The sequence below is a fragment of the Balearica regulorum genome, chromosome 9, assembly GCF_011004875.1.
Source record: "Balearica regulorum gibbericeps isolate bBalReg1 chromosome 9, bBalReg1.pri, whole genome shotgun sequence".
NCBI classification, from domain to species: Eukaryota; Metazoa; Chordata; class Aves; order Gruiformes; family Gruidae; genus Balearica; species Balearica regulorum.
The window spans coordinates 3579125-3599839 of record NC_046192.1 but is presented as its reverse complement, the minus strand read 5'-3'; the positions used below and the strand labels follow the sequence as shown (position 1 = coordinate 3599839).

At 38.7% G+C, this 20715-nt stretch overlaps 1 protein-coding gene across 3 annotated transcripts in view; it reads right to left on the bottom strand.

Moving 5' to 3' along the window:
- Window positions 1-2391: 2391 nt before the first annotated feature.
- UGGT1 (UDP-glucose glycoprotein glucosyltransferase 1) overlaps window positions 2392-20715 on the bottom strand; it is a 44775-nt gene continuing 26451 nt past the window's right edge. For all 3 annotated transcript variants that reach the window (XM_075760869.1, XM_010313108.2, XM_075760870.1), the window contains 19 exons: window positions 20504-20710; window positions 19736-19867; window positions 18646-18776; window positions 16817-16912; window positions 16383-16485; window positions 15820-15899; window positions 15197-15386; window positions 12952-13110; window positions 11239-11324; window positions 10822-10906; window positions 9743-9831; window positions 9184-9288; window positions 8509-8593; window positions 7057-7239; window positions 5685-5845; window positions 5078-5192; window positions 4291-4407; window positions 3786-3945; window positions 2392-3345 (listed from right to left, as the gene is read on the bottom strand). In XM_075760869.1, coding sequence (XP_075616984.1) covers window positions 3320-3345; window positions 3786-3945; window positions 4291-4407; window positions 5078-5192; window positions 5685-5845; window positions 7057-7239; window positions 8509-8593; window positions 9184-9288; window positions 9743-9831; window positions 10822-10906; window positions 11239-11324; window positions 12952-13110; window positions 15197-15386; window positions 15820-15899; window positions 16383-16485; window positions 16817-16912; window positions 18646-18776; window positions 19736-19867; window positions 20504-20710 — 2310 coding nt within the window. In that variant the 3' untranslated portion in view covers window positions 2392-3319. The remainder of the gene's footprint in view (window positions 3346-3785; window positions 3946-4290; window positions 4408-5077; window positions 5193-5684; window positions 5846-7056; window positions 7240-8508; window positions 8594-9183; window positions 9289-9742; window positions 9832-10821; window positions 10907-11238; window positions 11325-12951; window positions 13111-15196; window positions 15387-15819; window positions 15900-16382; window positions 16486-16816; window positions 16913-18645; window positions 18777-19735; window positions 19868-20503; window positions 20711-20715) is intronic.

The window sequence follows — 20715 nt, the reverse complement described above, 5'->3', positions numbered from 1 at the left end:
CTAGGATTGTGACTGGCTATTTACTGCTTTGTACATGTCCCACCCTTTTAATTTTCCTTACAACCTATCCCCAATAGCTAAATGAAAGAGAAATCTTTAAAACATATTTCTCTGCTATTTTTCTAGTAAGGCAGTGAAATCTTCCTTTTACAATAAAGTACTGGGCATTTTTCAATGTGAACTTGTCACCAAGAGGACAAGCTGCTTGTATCCAGAGATTGGGAATAGTGTCATCACTTTGGCACAGAAGTGGCCTTTCTAGTTAAAGGGATCCAAAATTACGTTGTGACCTCTGTAATCCCCATTTTCTATTTTTTCTTATCAGCCTTACTAGTTTACAGGAACAGGCCATCAGTGGTATGATCAGAAGCAGCTCTATTTCAGTAATCATCTTACTTCAAGATTCCTTCTAGATGGAGCTGTTGAAAGATTTTTTATTTTTTTTTCTCTTTTAAGGCCCAGTTGAGCACTATGAGCAAGCATATGTACAGATCCAAAATAAGTGACTATTCTCCTTATGATTGTAATTGTTGTGTGCAAATAAATAGTGGCTTCCCAGGAAAAACTGGAGTAGTTCACATTCAGAATGATTAGTACCATGTTCATTTCAGAATGTACTTGAAAACAGGTACAGGACTCTTAAGAGTGCTGCAGAAGGTACAAAAATCTCACATTACATGTTTCTAGTTTCTTTGTATATCAACTGTGAGTTAGTTTGTTGTTGGTTTGGGTTTTTCTCTTAGTAAGAGCTGAACAGAAGAGCTTAGTGTGTTGACCAGAAGGAACAAAAATGTTCTCCATAGCTTGCTAGATCTTATAATCTAAAAAAAAAAAAAAGTATGCAGTGTGGGTGTTTAAGTGTATACATTAACTATTAGAATGGAGGCACATAATTAAAAATAATAATTCTGTAACTGATACTTAATTTAGAAAATATTTTTCCTTATTCAAGGAAATATAACTCTGAACAAGGCATTGTAAATATTGTGCTGAATTTAAGAGGCTACTTCATTCTCTATCTTCTGGCTTTTTAATAGTATTTGAAAACAATGAAGCCAAATATGGTTTTTAGATAGGAGAGGGTCTTATTTCGCAGAGAACGCGCACTTGTCTTGGTCTGAGGGCTTGCACAGATTCTTTCCCCACCCACCTACCCTCCATCCTAAGTGATCCTCCTCTACTGCCCATGCCCAGATGAAACTGTGGTGTGCAGCTCCTGCCCACCTGATCCTGTGCCATTCCCTCTGCTCCACAGAGCCGTAAGTGGTTTGTAGCTGAACACAGAAAGGGTAATCTTACATGTGCTGTTTTATCTGTTTAAAATAGGCTAATTAACATAGTATGTAATTAATTTGTTGGCAGGCACATTATTGGTTTTTACACTAGAAAAAAATCCTTCTAGTGTAAGTCTGTTTATCCTTAACTGGAAGAGTTTTGATGGGAAGCATAAGCCACTTGCAGTTTACAGAGCATCAGGGAGACTATCTGAATTTAAAAACCAACACAGTGGAAAATACCTAAGCTGATAACCCATACTGGCTGAGGTCATGATTTGATATCCAGGCCCCATGTTTGCATAGCTCTCCCTCTGGCGAGGGGGAGATTATAAATTCTCCTTTCCACTACCTTTCTAGAATTACCCACTTTTGGTACCCACCAGAAGTGTATGTGCAGTGTTACTGACCTTGTCAACAGCACCAGCTATGTGTGCATTAAGGGACCCCCAACTATTTCTTTTAACGTCTTTTTTTTTTTTTTTTTTTTTTTTTCCTAGAGTTTGAGTTAGTGATTTGGGCCCTTTCTTGAGCTGACTGGAGAAGAGCTGCTTTTCTGTTCAATTGTCCTATTGTAGTTTGAACACTACAACTGCTGTCTTTCCTCCAAAACATTGATAAGATATTCTTTTAATTGTATTATACATCCTAAGTCAGGATTATCTTTAGTGTGAAGCTCTTATAGCACAGAACATTTACCTGGATAAAAACATGGGAGGTAGAAATGATCCCAGTTTGATTTCTAAGGAAGCAGAGCATAGGATGCTATATTTTACGACCAGAAATACTACTTTAGTTCTTGTATTTCGACTCTTCAATTTCTCATGTTCTAGGGACCAGACAGTAATCTTATAGAATGAGGGGAAACAGGGTTTGAGGATTTTTTTAATTGGTTATGTTCATAACACAGAACTATGGCAGTATCATCTTAAAAATTAAGACATGAATATGAATGATAAAACCAGCCCAGGGAAACTAATCCTTGCAGAAAAATGGTTTCTTGTCTGTGCATAGAATGAAAACAACTGCAGGTAAAATACTGAGAAACCCCAAAATCAAATTAGGACTGTAATGTGTGCAAGCAAGGATGATCAAAGGACTGAGTGTCTACTACAGCTTAAGACCTAAGAACTCCAAAGTTTTTATTGAAGTGACAACATCTCTGTTTGAAGAAAAATAAAGTTAATGAAATTTACATGATGAAAAACTTCCAAGCTTCCACAGATTTTTCCTAAACAAAAAACATTCATGAATCAGTGAACCACAGCAATAGTAAGGCCCGACCAGTTTTGCAGACTGATTTAAATGTTGAGCAGGAAGGAGGGCACTTTGATTCAAGTCAGAGGGGCTAGGATGAACTGAGCTGTCAAATTCAATGTTCTGCTCACTTTGTAAGTGTAGGCATTTGTATTTGGATGGGCATTTAAATAGATTGTGGTAGCTTTACATTAAGCCAAATCTTCAAAAGTTGGGCAATAAATGAAGATAGGCAATAGAAAATCTAAGTAATGCTGGATTTGTTACAAAATCAAGGGCATACTGAACAAATCTGAGAAGCATTTCTGACAGTTTGAAAACTTGCAAATAAAACAAGGCGTGATTGTGAGCCTTTTAATGTTACTTGGAAAAATTACCTCCAGCAGTTGAGGTTACGGCTTATGTTCTAGCCAATGGCTCAGTGGGTCTGTGATTTTCAGGCTCTCAAGTTAGATCTGAGGCTAACAGGATCTTCATCAATGGTGGAGGTGGCAACAGCTGAAGGAACAGGCTGCAGCTTCTCCAGTGGATTTTGAACTTTTGTTTCTGAAATGCTAAATTCCATCATGGGCTCTTTCATCTCCACCACAGGTGCAAAAAACCAGTAATGCTAATTCCAGCAATCCAGATTCTATTTCATAGGCAGAAGTTAACCCAAAGGCAAGTAATAAAAATGCATACATCATCCCATTCAATTATTCAGCAGTTTTGCAGACATACCGGAAAAAACTAGCTTTCAATATAAAAATTGTCTATGAAACAGTCTAACTTGAATTTTTCTCCATGGATCATAATTCCACATGTGCTGCTGGATCTGTAGAAGAGGAGAAAAAAGAATTAGCGCTCCATTTCCAGCTGCCTCAATTGACAGATGGGTTTGAAAATCAGTATAGAAACCCCAAAGACTTGTTCTTTACAAGGTTACCAGTGACTGAAGAACAATTCATACCCATTGTGTGTAGCAGCACTTTAATTAAGGGTTAAGATAAGGCCAAGTTCATAAAATCACCAGAACAGTGAGGGTCTCTAACAGAACTGGAAAACGTGTGCAATATAGCTCTCTCTTCGCTAAGCTTTACTATCAGGGTAAGTTGCACCAGCCACACTCAGCAAGGCCTTTCTGGCCCAGTAAAATATACAGATTATTTAACAGATCCTCCATGCAAGCCTTTGCATGGTGCAAGCTTACAGCGAATGACCCCAGTCCAAACAGGTAGGAAGAAAGTCACAGAAGCAGGGAAATAAAAAGATTACCATGTGTGTGTTGTCCTGGCATCCTAGCTGGTGTTCGCGTTTCTTTTTCTTTTTGGAAAAGACTATGGAGCAGTTTGATTTCTTGATCATAGTCCTGCCATTCTGGAACTATACGCATTGCTGCTTGCAACTTGGGCTCTTTGGTCATTGGGTTATTACACTGCAAACAAAACATACGAACAGTTCAGACACTTAATGCATAAAAAAGGTTTATTTTATTAGAGGTGTGCTTCCCCCTGGTGGAATTAATCTGTTGTTGGTGAACACCACATGCCTGTATTTGGGCTAGACTACAGTGTAAAGTCTCTTTCCAAATTCATAATAATGCCACTGCTCCAGGTAAGAGACACATAGAAGGTCAAGGAAAAGAAAAAAAATGAACTGCTGAAAACCCGTAACTAACAATACGGGATGATGTGCCTAAATCTGAGGTAGACAAGTGTCTTTAAAACTGGTCGCTATATTTTATTGTGACGTAAGAATGAGGGAGCCATACTGCACTTACCAGATCAATGGTTTTTGCTCTCTTCTTTGAGGAATCATCACACCATGTTTCACACCAAAGCCACTCCTGTGGGAGTGATTTAATTGGGACCTGGTGGATCATGTTGTTAGGCAAATCCTGTTGTGAAGAGTAAGAGTTAGTAGCAGTTTCCACAGGGTGCAGGGTGGGAGGAACAACCCCCCCCAACCACATAGTATTAAGAAGCTTATATTTTTGTAAAGAGTCTTTTTTTCCAGTGCAAATAAGAAATGATGAATCATCTATTTGTTTCATTCCAGACAAAGTCCTTTGGAAAAAACCCTGCATACTACAACTGTTAATCTTATTTTGTTGAAAATTAGTTATGTAACAAAACAGTATTAAAGCAGTAATATGAATCCAGTATCAAAGCTGTACTGGACCAGTTTGGAAGACTATTCTTAATTCATTAAAACCATTGTGTTATTTTTTCCATCTGCCACAGTATGAGCCTTATTTCCAAGTTACTAGTCAGCGCACAGTAAAGCACTCTGAGCTGGATAGCTCCAGAAACAAGTACCCAGTTGTGTTATGTGTTTGTCTTGGAATATACTGGAAAATTTGATAGTCTCAAGACAGTTGGGGGAAGGTGATGTTTCCACCCACCAGTTATATTTGATGCTATCAATACCTGCCTCATTGGAAGGCAGGGCATAAGGGGACTGCCCCTGGATCTGGTTGTGACTGAAGTTTGGCCAGGAAAGGAGACGTCCCAACCTGCCATCATACCCCAGTAAAACTAAACGAAACAAACCCAATACAAACGCACCTGATCAAGGTTGGATAGACTGTTGGGATCCTGACTAAGACCCTGATACTGTCCTCTGAGTCGATCTCCAGCTGCTATCTTTCTGAACTTCTTCAGATCCACGACATACAGAGCACTACATGGAGATGACGCAATTAGTAATGACATTTGACTGATGGGTAACTTACTACAGCCCCACTAGACCCTGAGATAAAATATGCTAAAACAATCTCCTGGTGGCAGTACAGCAAATTATCTAATACAAGGCAGGAAAGCAGTTCTAACAAGGTCATGGCACATACGAAAAAAGATTTACAACAAATCTATCTTAGCTTTGCTGTCATGCAGTCCCTTCTTCCAACATTTGTTATTAATAAATGAAGATGTCTGGTTAGTTAACACTTCAGTTCTTCATCTGTAAAAGTTGTAGTATACTGAAAGTATACTGAAAGTAACTTCAGTGTCCCTAGTGCTTCAAATGAACCATAGGCAGTGGAACCTTAAAGAGGCAACAGTAAGCAAGAAGTGGTTCGCTGCACCATTGTATACCTCAGCTAGTTTTCTGCTAATTCTAAGTCGTAGCAAAAGCTTTCCCTCCCTATTTTGAAAAACCTGAATTCTTCAGTACCTGATATGGTATTTTCTTCCAGCTAAATGACTTGCCCAGTATCCCGATTTCCAGAACCTGTAGCCATCCATTTCTCTTCGACTGTCACAGAACGGAGTATATCCATAAGGAGCACCATCTAGATTGAAATCTCTTAATTCCTTTAGATCTGTGCGCACAATCTGAAAGGAAGGGACATTTTATTTTTATTCATAGAAGCCTGCCACTTGTTTTGAAATGCTGGTCAGGATTTAATTTAAACTGAGCAAACAGTTAAAGGAAGAATTACCCGTTATACTCTGCAGTCATTTGCATTTTGTAGTACAAAAAGACAGCACAAAAGGTGTTGTCTGCCCTTAGAGCTGGGACAACTAAAATAGAGCTTAAAGTAATCTGATAGGAGTTGGTTTGACAGCTGAAGTGCCAAATTGTTGCTTAATAAGCAGCAAGAATTCTCACTATACATGAACTCTACTATGATCTTTTGTATCCTTTCCTCTTGAAAGTTTGCAAACCCTTCAGGGAGGAAAGTTTTTAATGTCTTTTTAACACAGATATTGTGGCAGTAACACTACTCTAAAAATACCACTCTGGTGGGGGAAAAAAAAAAATGCATTAATACCTCTTTTATAAGCAGAGCAAAAGCTGTCTAAAATGAGAACAGTATAGCTGGAAACTTACCCTAGGTGATACTTCAGCATAAGTTGTAATGGTTTTAACTGACATGGGATCTTACTGTACATATACCAAAACACCTAAAGCATTTAATACTTACATGTTAATAATCTGTACTTCTCAGTTTCATACATGTTATTGAAGGCATTTTGTTTGCAGTTCTCACTGCACATGTACCCTGCACTTCCAAACCGTCCGAGCAGTAAGCACATACAAAGCCTTACAGACACCGTTTGCTTTGCAGCAAGACATGGCTTGGTGCACGAGGGATTTGCCTTCTGGCTCCTCTGAAAGGCGCCTAGATCTGTCCCCAGTTAAAAGCAGGGGGGTGGGAGGGGAGGGTGTGTGGTGACTTAGGAAAACACTGTACGTGCTAAGTGATCTGCAGGCTGGGAGAACAGGCGGAACTGGAAAAATGGAAGGGTGAAACAATCTATTTGGCAAACTAGCTGGAACACAGTGAGTGAACGAGGAACCAGACAAGAGTAAAAGGGCGAGCCAACAAAACCAATCTTTGTGGGAACAGGCAGAAAAAACAGCACTCACTGAAGCATGCGATAGTTACAGAATCAGCCTTCAGTCATGCCTGCAAAAGGCTCAAACTTGCAACCTTTCCAATAATACAGCAATTGTATTCCAGGACATAATATTCTTAGAGAAAAGAAAAACAGAGAAAGAAAAAAAGGAAAAGATGAAGTAATTCCAACCTCTGTGTTACCTGATCAGCATCCACAAACAGGATTTTATCAACAGCTAATGGGAAAAGCACATCTAGAAAGAGGATCTTGTAACCCCAGATGATGCGCTGTTTCTCTGTTTGCTGATGAAGCCAGCGTGGCCATTTATACTGGACAAGCTCATACTGGAAATTATACTTCTCTGCCATGTATGGGATGAACTCCTGCAGAGGGAGGGGGAAAAAAGTAGCTTATCTCAGTTCTTTGTTCCTCTGCAGGGAAAAGTGCATTACAAGAGATAGGCTTCGGTCCTATAATAAAGCATAGGATATTAGAAAATGAAATACCACAAAGAATAACTACAGTTTCATTGTTACTTCAAACAATCAGTACAAATTGTAAAGCCAACTATCATAAGACAACTAAATATTTTGGCATTTTTCCCCACACAATTACTTATGAGCCATTTTATAGCAATCCACAGATCAGTTTAAAAGAATACGTTACTCCAATTGTAAAATTTTGCAGATGGGAGAATTGTTATTTAGGACTGTACAAAGCAGCGTAAATGGGAATAATAACATGAGAGAAAAGAACTGGGAGGGATTTTTTACTAGAACAACTTGGGCCACTGTCAAATCAGTTGACATTCTGTTCCATGAGGCTTCCTCTGACACCAGGAGAGTTGCTGGTACAACACGGCCATTAGGAAGCGGGGGGGGAAGCATATTGTTGCACCACCCCAAGAGGTGACTGACAACAGCAGAGTCACAGCACAGCCCATGGTTGCACCAGTGGGGACACTGCCAGTTATTCCTCAAGTTCATACTGAAGAGGCAAGATTCTCTAAGGCAGGTTACTTTCTCATCTTAAATGTTAAAAGTTACAAATTCCTGAATATTTTGACATCCATTTACCTCTGCTCCTTGTTTAATGATGTATCACATATAATTGATGAGTATTTCCAGGTATGCTTATCTAGGGCCTGCGTCCCTCTTTACCAGGCACCACTCATGTACTCTAGTCAGTCTGAAACATGGTCTTAATGTCTCCTCTTACGAAGCTCTCTCCACACCTACTCATATAGGCCTTGCTTCTCTGATTGCTTCTTTCCTATAATCTCTCAACCCTTATGTATTAGATGTAAGTTTATAACCCTGAATTTCATCTTAAAATCTACACCTTTATTGTGCAGATCACAAAAAAAAAAAAGTTCAGATTCTTTCCAGTATGATTTTCCTAATATGTGCTGTTCTCTTAAATATTTACCTTCAGCATGAGTCCACTGTGAACCTGTCTGTCTGTCATTTCTCAAAGCTTTCTAGGCAGAACCACCAGCTTATACCAACTTGATGCTTTGTCAAAATAGAAGGTATACAGACAGGTAACTGTACGTATGTTTACGCAATAGTATGATGCACAAGTTGCAACTTTTTTCTTTTTTTTTTTTAACTTTTCTCCACAATAGAATAAATTTCTAATTAGTAACGAACCTTGAATGTAGGTGATAAGTAGTTCTTCAGAAACCAAAACTTTAAAGGAGTCTTAGTATGTTTCAGCACAGACAACATCATTATGCTATCAAAAGAAAAAAAAAATTAAGCATTTATAGGAACAACTGCCATCCCCTAGAGATCAGCTGCATAACAGATTACAAATTGCTGGTTTACATTATTAGACTAACTGCAGTTGTGTGTCAGGTAACTGATCTTCACACATGAAGAAGCAGCGGGTAGCTTCAACCTATTGCAAATTGCTCAATTTTATCTACAAAATTACTAAACCGCCCCAAAGCTATGTACTTTAACTACAGAGAATATACCACCTGTCGGCTTTCACAGTCCTTTGAGAACAAACGTTCAGATTCTTCTCCAAAGCAACTATGACTAATTCTGTAACTCCTTAACAGTACATTTGTATTTGGTTATATTGTAGTGAGACAATTCTAGGACAGCAACATACCATCTATTAAACTAAGTCTATTTTGAACGTATGAATGTTATACAGACAAAAGTTCCTATAATACAGTAGATGCAAAATCTAGAGGATTTCTGAGCTGTTGGATTTTTTTTTCTTATATATATTCTTGCAAATTTTAACCTTTTTCCTTGTGGAAAGCAGGGCACATCTACCATTTGAGACCCCCAGATTATAAATTCTCAACTAACCGTAGGAATCTTTCATAAAGGTGTCCTGAAGCCACAGAGAATATATTTAGTACGTCGTCTTTATCCTGTTTCACATCTTCATTCTTTTGTCCTCCTGTGAATCCCCTGAAAGGACAAAAGTATTTATATAAAGCACAAGATACTAAGGCCCAGCTATATAGGAAAGAGTGCAACAGATGACAATTTGCGGGGCAGTTGTCCCCCCCACACTGGTCAGGGTGTCCTCCACAAGGCAGAGTGCTGCAGACGCAGATATGGAAGACCCAGCAGCTGATATATGAACAATTCAGTTGGAAGCTTGCTCGCTGAGATGCAGCGCCTGGAAACGGACAATGTTTTCAGGCCCCCAAGTAGCACTGGAGGAAAGGGAGGGTAAGCTGGTGCAAAGCAGTAGCTCAGTTCTCTAGAAAGAGAGGGGTCCTGTGAAAGACAAGGAGTTAACAAGGCCTAAATTCAAGCAGTCTTAATAGATGGCTGGGGAATATCACAGACCTAACTGTATCATGAAATAGTTTTCCAGTTTCAAGAGACTTGCAGGTTATTATTGAATTAGTTTTACCATTTCAGAGACTCCCAAAATCCAGATTCATTCTCACTGGTACCATCGCTTAGTAGATCTTCATTCATCATATCTAGTTTTTTCTGAACCTGTAAAGCAAAACATTGCTTTAGTGAGCAGAACCACATATTGGGCAAACAGCTATGGAGTGTTATTTTGACACTGGCTCTGTTTGTATCCATTGGAATTATGTCCAGTGAGCTGACAGGTAACCTAAGCTGTCTGGAGAAACAGCTCAGCACTGAACTGACATTTTCAGAACAGATTCTGAAGCTGTTTTCAGACACCAAAGACATGTTAGTCTAGATGGTTAAAACGCTTTGCTGAGAGGTGTTTAGTGACCATCCTTGCTGATGGAGACTGGCAAAGAAAACCCCTCCAACCAACCAACCAGCCCCCCAGCAAAAATCAACAGAACACCTCAACACCACTTCCTGTTCCTAAGAGGTATTCTTGGCCACTGAGACTCCAAAGCAGATACACAGACAAAGCAGCGAATCAGGAGAATGTCCCAGAATTACTCTAGCACAAGTAAATCCCATGAGGAAGTGTGAACCGGATATGTTATAACCACCACTTATCTATCAGTTGCCCTCCTCAATCTTTTCAGCTATGTCATTGTCTGAGAGGCAATCCTAAGAGACAGCAGATTACTAATTTACCTTTTTTTTAAAAAAAATAAATGTATTCTCACATACTCTGTATCAGATTGATAGAAAATATAGTACCAGATGAGTAAAATTTATCTGTAATATAAAATACTAGCTCAATGATACACTGAATGTTTATTACTAGACATACATAGGACATACAAGACTGACTTTTTTTCTTAAGTCACAAGCACAAGTGAGTCAGTGAAATCTGAGCATAATTGTTTCTCATGGGCATACAAAAGGAACAGCAGTTACATGTCTCAAAAAACCCAAAACCAAGTCTACAGATAACTTTCTCCATTACAGACGCTGGGATGTGAACTTTGTGCAAACTGCCAGGGATCATCAGGAGGCCTTAATGGACATTTCTTCCCCACTGTTGGTCAAACAGTCTTTTTTAAGAGCAACTCTAGTTTTTAAACTCACCTTCACTTTAATAATTTTGCTCTTGAAGTTGTTGAGAACAACAATAACATCACTGGCTTCAGGTGGAGAGTCTGTGCCATCATGGCTGAAAATACAGTAAAATACCGACCTTTACTACAAAGCAGAAATATGTTCTTTATTTCTTCTACACATTTTTCTACATGGCATTAAGCCTTAGCACTGTAAAACAGGTTTGAGATGTGGCAAAGCAACAAATACTTGTATTTGAACACACACTTACTGGGGTTTTTAAATTAATTCATTTAATGCATCTCACATAACTTCAGTACAAAATGTAATTTGCTGTTCGGTTCACTACAGTTTGACAAGGGAACTGTTAGATTCACATATTACAATGCCTACCTAGTTCAAAAGTTTCACAAGAATAAGATTGAAATACTTCTTATACTGTCCTACCTGTAGATTCTGTAGATATCCTCAGATCTGCCCTTTCTCAGTCTTAGAGTCCATGCACCAGGATTGGCTTTTAGCTGGAAGTAACCCTGTAAAGCAAAAAGAGTATTTGTCTGCTCTAGAGAATGCAGATGTAGAAAAACAAGTTTAAAGTCATGTGTTTTGACTCGCTGTTTTATAGCTGAAAAGTTACTTGTAAACCAGCTTATTAACATAACCATAAGGCCTTAAAAAAACCCAAACAAACAAAACCCCAGAAAACAGGAGAAAAACGGTAGAAGTTCCATTGAAAACCATTGTTTTTTCATAAGAGACAGGAATACGAAAAGGTTTAGCACTATTTGTTAGATGATAAAGTTTTCAGGGTGTCCTGGTGGGAAGAGTGCAACCCCAAAGTTTTTTCTGCAAAGGCTTGCCTTCATGAAGGAGTGAGTCAATTTCTAAACAGTGGTTGGCAACTAAATCTAAATCAATATTGAAGCTCTACAGACTGGTACTTCAGCTACAGCAGGAAATAGTAACATAGTTTGTATGTTACAAGATAGCTCTTCTACAGAACTTAACAAGTTACAACTTGAATTCAAATATTGTATACAAGTCTTGAAGTCTCTTCTGTGGTTTAGATTATTACACTTATAGAAGATACAAACATTTGTAGTGATGCTTCAGTGTCCCATGCAATTCCATATGTGACCCAGTCTGCTTTTTTAAAAACAAAACAAAAAAACCCGCACAGGGCATTTTCCTGGTCTCTTCATACCCCTTCACAGCATAGGCACTGAGCTGAGGAAGAAGATTCCCAGATGCAGCATTGTATGCTGTGGTACGTACACTTTGGTTTAAATAATTAGAAAAAAACCACACCTCCTAGGCATTAAGCTTTTTCCCTAACATACACACACACACAATGCGATCACACATAAAATAAGGGTCATCTTCCTTACTACAGTAAGAAATATTACATCATTATAGGATATACTGTGGCTAAGAAAAGGCACAGAGAAATAGAAAATGTAAGAATTTTAAAATAAATATTTAGTAACGGTGAACATTTTTTTTCCTTTCTTTATTCCAGTTTTTCACTAACATTACATATCAAGACAATATTCCAGTGACTAACTTCCCTTGCCATAATTTCAGTCCATTACCCCTCTCATTACCTAGCATGGACACTGAAAACAGACTGATCCTTTATGCAGCTACCTTACAAAGGTAGCTGCAGGGAATAATCATACGCTTGGATTTCCGTCACCTTTCCTCAACTAAATCAAGCAATTTCCATTCTTTCACACTTCCTTTGTTTTCTAGAATGTCCACTATTCCTGCTGACTCTCCATTTGTTCCATAGATCTGCTGAAGAAATGGGTCCCAAGACAAGACAACTCTCCACCTGAGTGGATGGTCTAAGGAGTACTCTGCCTAGAAAAAACAGAACTGTCTGACCTTCCCTGGAAAGAAGTTGCTTGAGAATATTGGGATCATTGTACACCTTTGCTGTATCTTACATCTTGAAAGAGGTAAGAGACGATAAGTACACTGCAAGGTTTTAGACATCAATGTTAAGAATAACGGGGTTCTGATCTATTTCCAAGCAACTGTGGAGTGTAACACCACATATCCATAGCCCACATACTAGAAAACACTCAATGGTTTATGCAAGTGATTGTGCTGACTAGAGGACCAGTTATTTGTTGCTAGTTTCAGTCGACTGCTTACCAAGTTGGCCATAACAATGGTATCAACGATGACAGGACTGGTTGAAGTTCCCAGTGTAAACTGGAGTCCCCGAGGTGGCTGTCCAGTAGTAATATCATAGCAGTGTCCTTCCAGAAGCAGATATTCCAATTCATATTCTGCAGCTACAACATTATCCACCTGTAAGGAGAAGACACTACTGAATTCAGCACTAGCTTTCAAGTGCAGGTTTTTAGTGATTCGGTTACTCTCTAAAATAGCCATAGTAATTAAATAACACTTACTTTATTTTACCAGAGTAATTTTATTAAACAAATACCTAGAAAGCCTCAAAGAGCTCAGCTCCTCTGAGTGACGAACTTCACAGACATACTGTTAAGTGTCCCTGACCCGAAAGATTTGAATCTCAACTGGTAAGATGCTAGGATAAGAAAAGGGAAAGACTGTTGCTCTATTTTACAGGGGTTTTTTTTAACATTTATTGGAGAATGTAGTCAGGTAAGTGATTGGTCTGGCATCTCATAAAAAGTATATGATAGGCTCCAGAACTTTGAATCTAAACCTCTTTAAAGCTAGTCTCATCTAATAGTTATCATCTGAAATACACATTCTGTTTTGCTCTGCATTACTCTTACAGTATGTTAGGGTCCTGTCAGAACAACCAATTCCTTTTTTCTACACTGAATGAGAGTACCGAGAAAAAGGAAAAACAAACAAAATCAAACAAATGCAGAAAAACTTGGGTCTCTCCCAGGCTAAATTCAGATGTAGCCTGAGGACACAACAAAGTAAAATATTAGTCTAATCCCACAAAGCATCTTCTCTCATTGCACATCCAAAATGACAGTTTAATTGCTATAGCACCAACAGGCTGCATATTAGGAACTGGAAATTGTGCACCTGCAAAAGTAAAGCTACTATTTATTTGGAGGCTCAGGATGGTACTTAGAATGCCTGAAGCATTTAATCCCCCTCTCTCTCAGGCTTTCAGTTAATCTAAGGGGGGTGTGGGAATTGGAAGGCTTGAAATGCGTAGTAGTATCAGCCATTTGGTGCGAGAACATTCAGCGAGAAAGTAACCCACGTTTGTAATGACCACAAGGTCATACGGACTGTTGCTTTCCAAGAGGCCTGTTTGTAAAGGGTCTGACAACCTCGTTACACATGCAGCGGACGGGTTTCTGTACTGCAAAAGAATTCAACATGGCACCCTGAAGTCCAAAGTTTGCTACTTTGCATCACACATGGCTTTTCTAATTTTTAATATATGCATTTTTAGTGCCCATCATAACACGTTAGTATAGTGCATTTTGTAACCACTTACTAGCCCACTATTTCTAGATCTTCTGAAAACTATTAAAGTTAACTGCTAACAGCAGGAGGTTAATAATTAGCACTGAATTATCAATCCCATTAAAGATTAATAAGAATCATCAAGTTGGACATACAGATAGTTTTCTTCCATTTTTAATGTTCTTTTTCTACTAAACTCTAGCCCCTTGGATTTTTCCTTCCTCCTTATTTTATCCCTATGTACGTGGGGCAGCACTGCCCAGATCGATATTGTAGTAGTCTAATTCAGGGCCTGTCCTAGCAGCAGTCAGCTCCTAAACCCTCTGCAGTTGAGTGGATTTCTGCTGCATTGGTTTTACTGCTTTATTGATACTGCATCTCCTTATGTGGGCCACAAGAGTGTTTGCCAGTAACAAAGCTGTGAAAATGAACAGGTAGCTAAGACCAACTTGATGGCTTCTCAGAGCAAGGGAAAGTAAGTAAAATGGAACAGGACTCAGATCTTACTTCAAAATTTCTAAAGAGAGGTTTAAAAAAAATAACAGTCTTATTTTGAGTTGTGACATTAGCTGTAGGGAGCTCTAATCTCAAAGAATTTTTCAACGAATAAATTGAAAAAGTTATATAGTGACCAACAAAGAGATTCTTTGTTTCTAGCTCAGGACACTCTGAAATGTTATATACACACACTCAAAGCATCTGTAGGATCTGCTTCAAGCCTACAGTATTTTTCAACCTGTGGTTCAAGGCTCCACAAGTAATTGAGAACAGCAATCTTGCTGTCAGTGAGCTTAGGTTTGCCTGCATCCCTCATAGGAAACATTTAGGGGTCTGCAAACATAAAAGGTCTTAACATCCACAGTTCTGTTTATTAGCATTTTAAAATTCTACATTTCTTTCCCATTACAAAAATAAGCTCTGGAAAAAAACCACCATTTAAATGCAGTGATAGGAACACATTGATTTCTCTTACCTCCTCTAAGTAAATATTGTCAAGGTCATATGGGGTTCTGACAGATTCCACCATCCAGCTCTCAGGAGTGTTTAGGTTCAAAGTGAAGAGTGGAGACTGGGGCATATCCAAAAACTTGGCAATTGGTCCTGGAGCAAAGTTATTATCTGCTGTGAAAGAAATCTCTGGCTCCAAAACATAGCGATAAAAGCTGAAATTTAAGAAAGAAAAATGTTAGAACATATTTCTGCCAAACCTTGCAAATACTTCACTCTCATTGAACTTGCTGACAGCATCAGCTTTCCCAGACCTCCAATGTCTTCAAGAAGCCCGATACAAAATTTTTATTCCCTCTTGCATACAGGAGGGAAGTGTTGTTAGAACAGATCAGAATTTCCATCTTGAAGGACCAACCAGAATGTGCAAGACTCAACCATTAAGATTAGTAAGTTAACTTTCATATATATGTACCTCAAAATAAAAACGCACCCAACTTGTAAACCAGCTCATGCTACCCACAAATTATATAAAAGAGCTCAAAGCAGTTGTTGAGACTTCCTATAGGACATTTGACCATGTTTCCATGCTTGCACATTCCAACAGGTTTTTCTTTCTCTTTTTAACTCTTGCATGGTACTGCTTACCTTTTCAGTGGCATGTCAGAAAGTTTGGACTGGCAGTTCATAAACACTCTTAGGTTCATATTTATCAATTGGTTCAAAACCTAAAGTAATGAGAAAAAGACATCCCTTACAATGCTAACTAGGAAAAGTTGAACACTGTTTTTATAGACAAGACCTCAAGGAGGCACGTTACCTGATCATTCTCAATCCTCCCTTCTCATTATTTGCTTTACCACACCCACCTTTTAATTGGTGGTTTTAAGAAGAACAGTTAACTTCTCCCTCACATTGCAGGCATTCTTTTTGGGATGCAGACTTTCCTCCTCAAGAACAATCATTGCAAACTGAACTGTTAAAATGGTGAAACTCACAGCTATCTAGATGATATCTAAGCATGGTCTTGTTAGTGTGTAGTATATCGTAATTAGTTTTTCCACTAATAAATGTATTGTGCAAATCAGACGCACTATGAGAATGCCAGTGGTCACCACCCAGTCAAGGAAGAAGACAGACACTCCAAAATTACAGAACTGAGACGACTTTTTGAAATTGCCATAAAATGCATTACAACACTGTACACATACCAAAAGTAATGGAGCAAGTCTTTGAGCATCTCTGGTCACAGGATCAACAATAGCCACAACATCAAAGTATGTCTCCCCCTCTTTTGGTCTCAGTTTAACTGCACTAAACAGAAAAACAATTTTAAAGCATCAAATGTTTGGCTAAACATAGGAAAAGCACAATCCATTTCATTCTGAAGGCAAATTACTTCCTAAATACTATGCGCCTTCTGAAACTAGATAGAGAAAAAAATACATTATCCATGTACGTGTATAGAGACAGGTAAACAGACAAAATTCCTGGAATCTCACTGTGTCTGGAAAACTGTTAGGGACTTCCCTATTGCTACTTGGATTATTTTTATTTTTTAACAAGTTAAATGCCACTTAAAACCATGGGAACATTAAAAGTCAAGGAAAAGCATATTGCTCAGCAAATGCCAGCAATCCTATACCTGTATCGTTCTTCAAAAAAATGATACTCAATCCTTGCTTCTCCTTTTGGTTGAGCAGAAAGAAGAGCATCCACTTTCATTACCAAGTCACTTGCACTGAAAAGAAAAAAGAAGGAAAAAACCCAAGTTTACAGATACTCAGAAAATGTGTCTACTTAACACATTTCTGCCCGTTAGCAGCAAAAGAGAAAACAGACTGAACTCAGATACACAAACTAACACTTTTACTACCTCTCTACACAAGTTCTGAAGCATTAAACATATTTAAGGGTTAATGCACCATTAAGTTAAACAGGTTGCAGCCTTATTACTGTGCGTACCAAAGGGTTGAACTGTAACAAGTACAGAACAGCTGGTATTTCAGAGGTCAGCCATGCTACAGGCACTGCATTCCTGAACTTCACCAACCTCTCAGACCTGTAAGCGATTCAGATCAAACCCTTGCTTCAGAGCAGTCTTCCTATTTTACACTGCAACTCTGAGAACTAGAAAGCAGTTCTGTATGTGGAGAAACTTCTGAGGGAGAGGCGTCCTATCATTAAAAGAGAATTACTTCTGACAACTTCTTCCTTTTTATTCTTATCATAAATTTTCAGTCTAGTATTTTAAGAATGTATTTTATCTTGAAAATGTAAAACCTCTTGAAAGTTAAATGACAATTGACTTGTACATCATAGCTTTGCCAAGAAACAATACTGTACTTAAAGGTCTGTCAGCTTCTCCTGAATTAAGTCTCATAGGTTTATAGTGACAGCTGTTTAAATTGTTCATACCAAAAACACAAGCCTGGTGAAGTCTGCCAAGTTCTACAGTGTTTGCCAATGCAGCAGATCATTTCAAAAGCTTTCGAAAAACTTTGGCAGCATTCAGAACAAAACCCACTGCTCTGTACAAAACTAGCCTGTGTTCAAACTGTGCCCTCTTCCTCTACCCCATCACCCGTATTTCTCTTTTGATTCTCAACATGGCAGTGGGTGCAAAAGTGTTTGGAATACGGTTAAAACCTGTCCTCCTAGGACTCGGAATCACACAAGATTTCTGCACAAAAGATCTTTTGCTTAACTTACTTGACCAGCCTTTAACAGCCAAGCAGCATCACGGAAAAATGTAATGCCAAATATGAGAGACGCTATCTTCTTAGCTATGAGCTCCAATGCGCAAATGCATACCTACAGACTTCAGCTATTTTGAACCTGAATTACTTTCTTTTGATTAGCTCACCTCTATGCTTTTTGCAATAGTTATCTAGAACTATGATTTTCGTTTTCTTGTCTCTATGTCATTTCTTACTGTTTCTCTTTAAAAAGTACCAATACATTTACTGTTTCATCTTCACTTGAACAGTTCAGTAGTAAATTACTACAGACTTGGGCACTTTCCCAGTTTCTTGCAGCTTGTCACAGTGAGGCTCCAGCCAACACAACTCCTCCAACTTCCGTTATGAGGTAACAGACCAGCCATGGCAGGTTGCTACTAGATGTAGATAACGAGTCAAGAACAATTAACTCTGAGCACAGTACCATAGTAGGGGCTGCCAGTACTCTCCAAACAGCCTCCTGAATCTGGAGGATACAGTTACAGCTCCATAGCTGCAGGAGACTGTGAACTACAAAAAAGTCACTAAATACTTTAAAGCCAGTAAAGATAATATACATCTTTTTCCTTTCTCACTTGCCCCTCTGAACATCTGAGCCTTGACCATACAAACACACACAGGTTTGTTTATAGCACCTATCCAGAGTGTACTTGATAAAGCTTTCTCCAGGCTGCAGAAAGTCCCATTATCAGAATACCACCACTTTTTTGTAAGCCTCTTTATGTTTACTCACAGATCTTCTTCAAATCCCAGCTGCTGAATCTGAGATTTGATTTTCTGTCCTGATGTCTTTAGTATGATATTCTCAAGGAGATGAAAATCATCCTGATTGAACATCTCACCATCCTCTAATGGGCCAATAATCTAGAAAAAAACCCCATGATCAGCATTAATAGGTAAAGGCTACACCGAAACAAAATTCAAAGATGCATTAAATAAATACTCCAGCCCAATCTCTCTATCAACTGTTTAGGCTGGTATTAATGTCAACAGCAGCAGAGTTCAACAGGTAAGTAGCTATTTAGAGCCAGGAGTCCCAGACTAAGGCATAAAATGCATGCTTAGAATTTTCAGTGAGTGCTTGGTTTGCAAAAGTCAGGCATGTTAAATTACACATGCAATACCACATCTCGAAAGGGCAATAGAATACCAGGCCCATTCCAGCAGTCCAGCAAAACTCTAGCAAATCATCTCACTCCTCTAGCCTTCGGAAGCCTAAAAGCTACCAAAGACAATTCTTGTTGTTTTTGCTAATGAGAGAAAGAATAGTGCAACTCATCACTTGAAATTTTTAGCCCATTAAAGTATACAGTAACCACTGGAACTTGTGGGGTTTTTTTCCTAACTAGCAAGCAGATGACAAAAGAAAACGCTGTACACAGCTGGGTTTCATTATTTGGAGTGAAATACTATTGTAACATAATTCGCCTAATCTAAGCGGCTCTTACAAAAAGAGCTGGTGGAAGAGACCAAGGCACCTTGATCAGGGCCAGATACAGTAGCATTTTGCCCAATGAACTGAAGCAGCGCAATCTTTCGAATTTATCATCCCTTTCCACCCCTGGACTTAATTCACTGCCAACATGAAAGCAACTCTGTTATCGAGAGATCTGAATTTGTATGAAACACCAACAACTAACTGCACACTGTACAAAGAAAGAGTGACTGCAGGACGGAATAAATCAAACTGGAAGTGGTCCTAAACACTGCAGAGACATAAAGAAGGCTGAGACTCTGTGTCTGATCCCCAGACTCCACTGCTCAGGGCCTGCTTCTTTACCACATGTGGAATATCTCTTTTACTGTCTGCTGATTGATCTCACCCTTCCATTGCTGATCACTGCCCTCTGCCCCTTCTTCAGCTTTAGAACGTCTCTGCAATATATAGCATGGGACAGAATAAAATCCACCTTGGGAGATTCAAAGGCTTCTTTGAAATTATTGATATCCATACCCTGAAAGAAAAGAATACTTGACGTTGAAATGGGAAGAAAAGTACACCTCTGCACACTTTTTTTAAATGCACCTTTTTTGATTCCATTCAAGAACATCTTCATACCTTGCTAAAATTTATCCCCAGGCCCCTTTTTCTTTGTGGTCTTAAACCTCGTTCTTGTCTCTCACCTTCAAACATTATCCCAACTTAGGATGTGAAGGGTCACAGCCTTAGTAATTGTTGCTACTTAGACCAGTTGTTCCATTCTTCCCTTCTTAAGTGATTCTTGCCTAACTTGTTTAAACCTACTTTGAGAAATGTAACTTTTTTCTCAGCTTTTAAAAAAGATTGTAGTTCTCTCTTAACTCCCCGAGAAACAACTGACTCACTTAAACATATCTCTGAATCTGCATTCCTTCTGACTTTTCAAAATTATGAAGCTCTGATATGTACGAGGATTTACTTTATTTTCAGATGGACTGCTATATTTAGGTAATTTTACCTTTCAGAGCAAAAAAACCCAACACCACCAAAATCAACAGTGCTACTCTCCATTGCTACTGCACCTTCTGTATATGAACATTCTACACTAAAAAATTCATTAGAAGAATAAGCGAAATACCCTACCTTTGTAAATACCAACAAACATGCTTACCCCAACAGCAAACTCTAAGATGTCGGCTCCTGCCTTTAGTGCCTTTGCAATTTCTTCTTTTGCCATTTTGGTGATGAAGTTCTTGGCATTATTTGATGTTTGTGTCTGTAGAGCTGCCCATATGGCTTTAGCAACAAGTGTATTCTGGCTATTTGGATCTTCACTAGGATTGTTAATCATGCTAATGCGAACATTATTGCTGGATTTCTGTG